The sequence below is a fragment of the Hippocampus comes genome, unplaced genomic scaffold (genome assembly GCF_001891065.2).
Source record: "Hippocampus comes isolate QL1 unplaced genomic scaffold, H_comes_QL1_v1.1 scaffold150, whole genome shotgun sequence".
Taxonomy (NCBI): Eukaryota; Metazoa; Chordata; class Actinopteri; order Syngnathiformes; family Syngnathidae; genus Hippocampus; species Hippocampus comes.
In genome coordinates, this window is record NW_017805496.1 from 2,002,817 (window position 1) to 2,013,051 (window position 10,235).

Below are 10,235 nucleotides of genomic sequence, written 5' to 3' on the forward strand. Positions count from 1 at the left end.
AAAAAAAAAAAAAAAAAAAAAAATGTGCTGCCGAGAATGAGAAAAGGTTTTGGGGTAATAAAGTGACAGCAGCTCTCGTCCGTGGGACAAACGAACAGGGAGCGCCGTGGCAAAGCCATCACACCATCGTTCGTTGCAGCTAATACTTGTGCAGCTTTCTTTTAAGATTTCTCATGTTTTGTTGTCGTCGTTTTTACTTCATTTTTATGTGACGCTCGAACACGGCGCGCTTTTAGAAGCCGCCACTAACTGGTTCTCCAAAGCCCACGAGTAACGCTGGTCACAAGTCAGCCGTCAAGTAAGCTGTCAAGTACGTAGCACGAGTTGAATTTCTGCCTTACGCCAGTGGCGCAATGAAAGTTCACCTTCACGATCCAGCCGGGCTACTTTACTGATTAAATGCGGACGTGCGGTCAAAAGATGTGTCTCGTTTGAAAATGTGATCACGTTGGTTGTTCGAGGCTGAAGGCCTGAGCCCTGTGAAGGTTTTTAATTAATTAGCCAAGCTTGATTAGCCACGTTTAGCGTGGCTCGTTAGAGAACACGAGAACCCTGCGTTGCTGCGATAAAAGTAAAACACTTCACATCTGTAGTCAGATCATTGCATTTGAGATTGAAAAACATTCTGGACGGTGGGGCGGTTTGCGTCGCTTTCAGCTCATTTCTCAATGTCCTCCGTTGTGACGGGTATGATATTACGTCTGAGGGCAGTGCAAAGTTCTGTACATGTGTGTAACACTTTGAGGCTCTATAGACTGCAAAAAAACCTGCTTTTATATGTAAATGAGCCTGACATAGCTGTCGAAGCACAATATTAGGACGATATAAAATCAACTGTTAATGATCGTGCGAGAATAATGTATCATCTTAAGATGTATGTATTTTATTTCAGTGGAATTTTCAAAGAATAAAAGCGCTTTTTGTTTTTTGAAGCGTTGGTCTCTTCCCATGTCTCATTAATTAAGTAATGTGTGGGTGTGTCTGTGTACGTCTTGTCTCTCTGGCTGTTGCTCACCCTTCCATCCAACAGCCCTGCCAGGAACAGCTGCTCATTAAAGGGCCAACCGGTGGGCCCTGAACTCTTAAAATTAAGGCACTGTTTCAGAGGCTCCATCGTTTGTTTTAGGCCTCCCGAGACCCTTTGGCCAAAAGGTATGTTGGCTTTGCAACCCCAACAAGTTACTGTATGTCTTTACACTCAACCTTGATAAAAGTACAATATTGTCTTTTTCGGAAGTAATAAAAACGCAAATGGTATTTGTAGTGCGAAATTTAATTTGGTGATTTCAGTGGGTGTATGAAAAAACTCTCGGCCATGAATAAAGAAATGTGACGTATTTTTACACTGCTGTGAACGCCAGTTCATGGCAAGCCATTGGCAACTACTTTGTAAATAATAATGTCGATGTGAACCGAGGATCCCTGCGTATCTTGTTTTTTGTTTTTAAACGAACGTGCACTTTCCTTTCGAACAGTTAATCTCTGTCCCTGGTTCTGAAACCATTGCGGTGCTTTACCAGCAAGGGGCGCTGCGTGTGCTCAAGTGTTGAACTTGACGTCGCGCGATCTCAATTAGGCTTGTGAGCAGCGATAAGGCTTCTGTTTGGATGCGTCGGCTTAGCGGGCACCCCCGGTGTGTGTGTGTGTGTGTGTGTGTGTGTGTGTGTGTGTGTGTGTGTGTGTGTGTGTGTGTGTGTGTGTGTGCGTGCGCCAGGAAGAAAGTCAGATGTGTCATTAGATCTCCCTGCTGCTCCCCGGGAGTCATCCTAATTGGGAGCCTGTCAGCTTGGACACGACGATGGTACATTACACGCAGGACGCCATTAGTGGGGTCCACCTAATTGATGGACTTTTAACACTACATCCTGAATTTAAAAGGCAGGCGGTGTACTTTTGATACAGTCTAGAATTACTCAGGTGTTCATCTCCACTCAAAGGGGCGCACTCGTATCAAGTATTGGACAATTTCAGTCACTCTCAACAGTGACTGATATTTTCCTTTCAGTTTTGTCTTCGGCAAGTGAAACGAATGTTCAATCGGATTCAGGTCAGGTGATTGACTTGGCCATTGACAGAACCACTTCTTTGGCTTTAAAAATGTTTTGCTTCCTTCGGGTCATTGTCCTGTCAGGGGTCGTCCAATGACTTTTTGAATACCTGTCGAATCGTGCTCTTTGAGCCTCACAGAATTCTTCTGACTGCGGAGATTAGCTCAAAACGTTATGCAGTAAAAAAAAGAATATTAAGGGTTCCATTCAGTCGATTTTCACTCATTTGTTCTGGCAGATTATTCTCTTGCACCACACCATGCCTGATTTACGGTGGTTAATTGTCTGTAGATTTGTATTCTTTTGTCATTTTGGTGTTATTCACAGTAGCAATTGACGCCACAGCACACCGGTTGCTAAGAATTATTTCAACGAAGTGTTGAATTTAAGAACGATCCTACATTTGATACAGTATAATTCGCAGTGTCCTTCGGTTAATGCGTCAAAGCTTTTTTTTCTTTCTTTCTCAGTCACATTGAAAAACGGTTGCGGTGAGTCAGCTAATTGGGCTTGTGAGCCGAATGTGACCAAAATAAAAAAGAAATGACCCAGTAGGCCGAGCTGCCCTCAATGCAGACTTTTATGTGATCACATCCATGAATGCACGAAGGGTCTTTTCTGCGATGGTTTCAGTCAAATTGACATGTTGAAAGCAGCCCGGAATTCAAAATTCGAGACGCACTTGAACCTCAGCGCGCATGACGCGTCCCTGCGTGTGCGAGTTGCTCATTTGAGAGAGGTGGGAGCCATTTGGTTCCTCTGACGTGTGTTACTACTCCTCTGACGGCGACCGCCCCCCCCCCCAAAAAAAACCAAGCCACCCAAGAGACCTCCGCCATAGTCTCTTTGGAGCGACCTGTCCGAGGAGCCCAGCACATGCCGCGAGAAACTTTTCAGGTACGTTTAAAAGGACCTCGTAGCAGTTTGATCATTTTGTCAACCATTTCCTCCCCACTAGATTTGTTATTTTCTGTTACTGAAAAGATATGGGCAAGTCATATTGCGAGCGCAATTGGGCACGTTACGCACGGCAGATCCTTTTCTCGAGTGTAATTATTGTTATCAGTGGTTACTTATCGCCGTGGGTCATTTTAGCTATTTAAAACAGCTAAAATGACCCATGTAGTTCAACACGGAAAATTATTTTCCGTGTTGAACTACAAAATGACCAATCAAGTTCCCACATTAGAAAATAAATGCGATTTTTGTGGCCCGATTTCTGTTTGACGTTTATTCGTCCGCTGTGAAGCGTATATTCCTGGTTACCAGGGCGCAGCTTCATGTCGGAAAGTACTTTAAAATGCTTGACTGTGCCATGGATGAGCATCACTTAACGCGCGCGCGCCCCGCAGGTCTCCATGCGTCCTTGTTCTTAGCGCAAGATCGGCGCGACCATGACCATCCATGTCGAGGGGCTTGTGGCCATCGCGCTCTTCTACCTGCTCATCCTCTTTGTGGGCATCTGGGCGGCATGGAAGAACAAACACTCCGGGGAGGCCGAGGGGACGGACCGCAGCGAAACCATCATGGTCGGAGGCAGAGACATCGGATTGTTCGTCGGAGGATTTACAATGACTGGTAAATCGGCTGCGCGCCTTCGCACAATCGCAAATGACTGATTCCGTGGAGTTGCTGTGTCAGTCTACACTTCAAAAGTTGCCTTTCAGTTTTGCTTAACATCGCTTTGCCTCTTCCCGGACACTTTATTAAATACACCTAAGCTCATTGCAATTGTTGTTGACGTGTTCATTTTTTTCTTGAAGTATCCAAAATAGTACAGGTTTAATGGTTTGTCGGATATCGGCAATCAAATCTATTTTTTAAAAAATGAGTCGGTGTTTATTGCATGCCATGCATGTATTGAACAAGTAATGCTTCTCATCAAAAATATCATTGCCTTTGTAAAAGCAGATGTGGAGTGGAGAAAATTTTAAACCAGACGTGCAGGTGTACTGAATGTACAATCTGTGTGGAAGACCGACAGGCAAAATGTCCTAATACGCCCTGCGATGCAAGTTCTGAAGATGGATGATTAGTTTTTTTTTTGTTCTTGATATTTTCAGCAACTTGGGTTGGTGGAGGATACATTAATGGCACAGCCGAGTACGTTTACCTGCCAGATTACGGCTTGGCTTGGGCACAAGCCCCCTTTGGATATGCCCTCAGTCTTGTTGTCGGTGAGTGAGGCTACCTGCACGTATTTTCTGTCGTCTTACCATTTGGACGAGTTGGGGGGCATGTTTTGGCATGCTTGCGTCCAACCACGCTTGCGGTCATCTATTATTTTGTTGATTTAACATCATTTTGAGATGTGCATTGAATAGCATGTATCAGTGTCAAGTGAGGCGCATACGTGCGGACTGACCAATCGGATTGATTTTTGAAGGAAAAAAAAAAATTACCAAATTGTAACGTAAGAGGTTTCAGCCCGATGGCAGTGAGATGGCATGACCGGTGAAAGCATGAACAGCTGTCCAATTATAGTTCAGTCTCTTCAAGTCTTCTTTTAAAACGCCTGACTATTTTGAACCATTTCTTCATTCATGGAATTCCTTGGAAATCATCTTTGTGTGAAAACATGAATTCTCTGTCTCATAGGAGGGCTCTTTTTCGCCAAGCCCATGCGCTCAAGAGGTTATGTAACCATGCTGGACCCGTTCCAGCAGCTATACGGCAAGCGCATGGGCGGCCTTCTCTTTATACCCGCATTAATGGGGGAGATCTTCTGGTCCGCCGCCATTTTGTCGGCTCTTGGTACGTTTACGGCTGCCTCGGTGTAGTTCATCATCGATGTCCCGTTGTCCCCTCACCGGCGTTTCTGACCGTAGGCGCCACGCTCAGCGTCATCGTGGACATCAACATCAAAATGTCGGTGGTAATATCGGCCCTCATCGCCATCTTTTACACGCTGGTGGGAGGACTTTACTCCGTGGCCTACACGGACGTTGTGCAGCTCTTCTGCATCTTTGTCGGCCTGGTAGGTACATTTTGAGAGAATGTGGGAAGGGAATAATCAATGATGAATATGAAATGAGTGAGTTATAATTTCGAAGATCTGGCATAGAAACAAATGACAAAAAAGATTATAAATATCACTCACCATTAGCTTCACTTGTTCGTATGCTACATTCCGACAAGTGTCACGACAGGAGTGACATTGTGCTCCTGTGTGAAGTCCTAAAACCTTGATGAGGAGGAAAGTTTTCGCCAGCCCACTCTCTTCGTTCGTTTTTGGACATAATCATCCGGTGACAAAGTGTCACTTGACTGGGTAAAGGTGCATGAATGTAGCTTCGCCTCATGTCGCTAGCTTGAGCTCGTCCGGTTGCTGCCCTTGTTCTATTCCACTGGTACTTGTGGGAATCGATGAAGGCGAGCAGCGATCAGGCAAGGTGAACCTAGCGACATGAGGCTAACCTCGATTCATGCACCTTTACCCAGTCAAGTGTGCGTCCGTCCTGTTTATTTGTCAACATCCTTTTCAGCTGGGTTGTTTTGGTGAGAAAAGTCTTTCGCTGTGAAACACTGTATGTACTTTTGGGCCACTTTCAGCATTTGTGGCTTTTGGATTAGCCCTGTTGGGCCAGTGTGCGAAGTTGAGAAGTGGCCACGACATCGCGATTTAGTGGCCACGGGCCATCAGGCCACTGGTCATGTCGAACCCTGTTCTTCTGCAGCACACTTATTGGACACTTCATTAGGTACACCAGCACTATGATGATGAGATTCTCTCTGTGAAACACCTGTCAGTTTAAGGCCCTTTTTCGCCATGGGAAACTACCCCCCCCCCCGCCATATATAAACAACTGTACACCTAATGCCATGACTGCTGTTTGAATATCGGGCAGAATGTCATGGGTTGTTCTATGTGTTTCCACCAACTGCTTTTCCACTTGCAGTGGATCAGCGTCCCATTTGCTCTGACCAACCCAGCCGTGTCAGACATCACGGTGACAGCAGTGAAGCATGTGTACCAGTCGCCATGGAGAGGCAGCGTCAACAGGAGTGACACCTGGGTCTGGATTGACAATTTTTGCCTCCTGGTACCGTGACCCACGCCCGCTTTTCGGTCGAATGATTCTGAGACTGCCCATCATGGTACCATTTCCGGAAGTATTTAATTTCATTTCATCGTTGTGTCATTTAACGGCAGATGCTGGGAGGCATTCCATGGCAGGTGTATTTCCAGCGAGTCTTGTCGGCTTCCTCGGCTACTTACGCACAAGTCCTGTCCTTTATCGCCGCTTTCGGATGCCTCGTCATGGCCGTTCCCTCCGTTCTCATCGGCGCTATCGGGGCCTCCACAGGTGAGGCCGATCGCACGCAAGCAGGCGCGTTTCTGAAATATGTTGTGTGCACGTCTGTGTGGGTGTGCGCGTATGGCCGTGTTTGTGTTCCTGATTGGTGTGCGCCGCTCAGGGTGGTCCCATGTTGCCTTTAGATCTGAGAGAGCTGAGTAAATAGCAGCTGGTTCCACTCATTTATAATGTAGCAGCCATCCGTTTTAAATGTGAACTCACTAAGAAGGCAAAGGGGATCAAATTAGCGGATCGCGCTCCAAGTTTTGGATTCTTCCGCGATAACTGGCCATTGAACTCGGCTTTTCCTGTCCTCATCGGAATCATTTTACCCGCGTTCAGAGTAACCCAAAGTCGTACTCATGTAAGAGTATTGTGACTTTGTAATATGACTTAAGTCAACGTAAAAAGGGCGGCCCAGTCGTCGAGTGGTTTGCACGTCGACTTCACAGTGCAGAGGTTGTGGGTTCAATTCCAGCTCCGGCCTTCCTGTGTGGAGTTTGCATGTTCTCCCCGTGCTTGTGTGGGTTTTCTCCGGGTACTCCGGTTTCCTCCCACATTCCAAAAACATGCATGGCAGGCTGATTGAACATTCTAAATTGTCCCGAGGTGTGATTATAAGCGCGAATGGTTTTTCATCTCTGTGTGCCCTGCAATTGGCTGGCACCCGGTTCAGGGTGTCCCCTGCCTACTGCCCGAAGACAGCTGGGATAGGCTCCTGCACCCCCCGCGACCCTTGGAAGGATAAAGTAGATCGGAAAATGGATGGATGAATGAATAAACCTAAAAAAATGAAATAACCTAAAACCAGAATACTCAAAGTAAAAACTTTGTCGCGTAAAAGTCACTCCGACAAGTACATTTGATCCAAAAGCAAAATAAATCAAACAGAGAAAATGAAACGTGTCACTCTCCAGCCCTGACTGTACTTTATATGATTGTATCTCCTCATCTTGAAGTCTTTTTTGGCATAACACTGTACAGTGCAAAATTATGGCAGCATGGTGGTTTTACAGTCAAGGCGACTGGACTGAGATAAATTCCTTTCATGCATCTGGCAGGGAATCAATTCGCGATGCCCAGGTTGTTGTCCGACTCCTCTCACTCTTCAACTGAATTTTGCGAGAAAAAAACAATGTTTTTGTTGTAAAAACATTTTAAAATAACACATGGCTTGATGTTATATGTTAATGAACTCCACTCAACTTTGTGAATAAGTGTGACGCCCGTCCCTCATCCAGACTGGAACCAAACCACATACGGCGCCGTTCCCCCCAAAGAGAAGGAAGAGGCCGATATGATCCTGCCCATCGTTCTCCAGCACCTCTGCCCGCCATTTGTGTCTTTTTTCGGCCTGGGTGCCGTGTCCGCTGCGGTCATGTCATCCGCCGACTCCTCCATCCTGTCGGCGAGCTCCATGTTTGCGAGGAACATCTACCAGCTGGCCTTCAGACAGTCGGTGAGCGCGTGCGCCCCATACTCGAAGCTCGGCGAAAACGTTGTCGTCGTAATCGGGCGTCCGTCCGCTCCCCCTTTTGGTCTCCGCAGGCATCGGATCGTGAGATCGTGTGGGTCATGCGCATCACCATCTTTGTGTTCGGCGGTCTCGCCACGTTGATGGCGCTGGTTACGGGCACAGTTTACGGGCTGTGGTACCTCAGCTCCGACTTGGTTTATGTCATCATCTTCCCGCAGCTCCTCAGCGTGCTCTTTGTCAAAGGCACCAACACGTACGGCTCGGTGGCCGCGTACTTGTTTGGCATGGTGCTGCGCATCGGCGGCGGGGAGCCCTACCTGCAACTGCCCCCTTTCATTTATTACCCCGGGTGGACCGTCGAGCAGCGCAAGCACCACATCACCGGCGAAACGGAGGATATTGTCATTCAAAAGTTTCCCTTTAAGACGGCCTCCATGCTGGCTTCTTTTCTGGGGAACGTCGTGTTTTCCTACCTGGCCAAGTACCTGTTTGAGAGCGGCAAGCTGTCTCATAAATACGACTTTCTCGACGCCGTCGTGTCCAAGCACAGCGGGGAGATTATGGATAAGACCACGCTGGTGGCCCGTGGCAACAACATCGGGCTGTCCGAGATGGCGCCTGTCAAACCGCGGCTGAGCGTGACCTTGGCGGCCGCCTTCACGCGCCGTGACACGCTGCCGACGGACACCGTGGAGGAGGAAGAGGAGGAGTCCAGCCCTGACTCCTCCCACCACGACGAAGAATGAAAAAGAGCAGGATGTGGTTTTTCAGAAGACGGCGAGAGAACCGATCCGGCTGGCGATCGAAAAGAAGACAATGAGCAAACGTCCTCCCCAAGGGACCATGAGGTACAACACTGACTGACTGGAACTGGGACACTAGCGTCATTTCCACAAGCAATATATTCCACAAGATTCGCTGAAAATCATTAACACACGTTCAAACTTTTATTTTCCAGTCATTGCATCAATACTGGCTCTCGACACAATACATGCACTCTCCATCACCAGTCCTAATACAATATAGCGTACTCCACACTCCACTACCCCCCAAAAAAATGGATATCCATCCATCCATTTTCGGTACCCAAAGACAGCTAGGATAGGCTCCAGCACCCTCCGCGACCCTTGTGAGGATAAAGCGGATTAGACAGTGGCTGGATGGATGCATTTGCGATAAACAAGAAAGCGAACATTCAGAATAGAGAACTATATTCATTAATTAGACTTTTTTTTTTTTTTTAACATTTTATTGTTTTCATATTGATGGACCTGACACTATTTGCAGTCCTGCTCAATACTAGTGTGAAAATGCTCATCAAGCACATCAAAAACACTTTCACAAACTCTCCCGGACGTTAGATGTTCACTCATATCGGCGCTCCATTTCATCATCGGCTTCTCTTTCTGTTCACAATCAGACAACGTCAAACGGCACAAGCATGAAGAAGACACGAAACCGTTTTCGTTTGACAGCACAAGTTTTACTTGGCAAATAAAATCGCCTGACGCCGGTCAAACCTGACAAGTCCTTGAAGATGTGACGCGAGGGCTACCGATGCCACATCCTGAACCAGGAATATATGATATTCCAATTTATCATGACAACAAAAGCACGGCGTCAGCATCTGAGTCAAAGATGAGTTTGAAGGGGAACTTTCTGACCCGAAATCTCCCTCAGCCTTGCTGCCATCCATTCAATCGACATTTCTTGGTATATAACGCTACTGAATGCAAATTATCACGTTAAAATCAAACAAGTACTAAACACACACCCCCACCACCCTAACGGATTTTGTTCCTACTGATATAAAGCGATCATGACTGCGAATCAACAGGCAAGCCATCCACAAAGCTTCATAGAACTTAGACAAGCAATCGTGAAAATAGTTGACTTCAAGCATCGCAGTAGTTCTCTTTCAGAAGCGGATTTTGCGCGAAGCATCGACGCGAAAAATGACACTTTTTATTCTGCTGCCTTAATGTAAATCATGTGAAGAGACGTGTGGATTTCCACAGGCCTGACTGTAGAAAAAAAAAATATCCACGTGAATATGAATGTAATCTCAAATCATCTCGTTATATATACTGTATATATCAAAAAAAGAGTAATTTGCTGTTTGTGCATTTTATTTTTGCAAGTCTTATTGTTGCAGAATAGTGTGTCAGTCATTTTTGAATTACGAAACTGTAATGTGTGTGTTGTTCATGGCCTTGTACAGATGATTTTTCTCTGTGATGTGTGTGTTTGTATAAATATGGGGACAAAAGCATAGAAATAACAAATTGCTAATTATGTAAGAAGGAAGGATGTTATCTAAATGTTTATTTATTTTTGTTGTCATAGCAGATGTCACAATAAATAAATGTAACATTGTAATGTAAAAGAAATATATAAAATCTACTTTGGAAT

General features: G+C 46.0%; 1 protein-coding gene across 1 annotated transcript; it reads left to right on the top strand.

Annotated features, from left to right (window-relative positions):
- Positions 1–2,374: 2,374 nt before the first annotated feature.
- LOC109519654 (high-affinity choline transporter 1-like) lies at positions 2,375–8,911 on the top strand. Its single transcript, XM_019876323.1, has 9 exons — positions 2,375–2,945; positions 3,401–3,626; positions 4,112–4,225; positions 4,647–4,802; positions 4,877–5,025; positions 5,948–6,091; positions 6,202–6,355; positions 7,588–7,805; positions 7,895–8,911. Exons 2-9 carry the CDS (start codon positions 3,443–3,445, stop codon positions 8,567–8,569), a joined length of 1,794 nt encoding a protein of 597 aa, XP_019731882.1. The 5' UTR covers positions 2,375–2,945; positions 3,401–3,442; the 3' UTR covers positions 8,570–8,911.
- Positions 8,912–10,235: the final 1,324 nt, after the last annotated feature.

Excerpts from the sequence above, each read along its gene's own strand:
- LOC109519654 (XM_019876323.1), top strand. The coding sequence starts at position 3,443 with ATGACCATCCATGTCGAGGGGCTTGTGGCCATCGCGCTCTTCTACCTG. Across the intron at positions 3,627-4,111 it reads CGGAGGATTTACAATGACTG|CAACTTGGGTTGGTGGAGGA; the intron begins GTAAATCGGCTG and ends TGATATTTTCAG. Across the intron at positions 4,226-4,646 it reads TGCCCTCAGTCTTGTTGTCG|GAGGGCTCTTTTTCGCCAAG; the intron begins GTGAGTGAGGCT and ends TCTGTCTCATAG.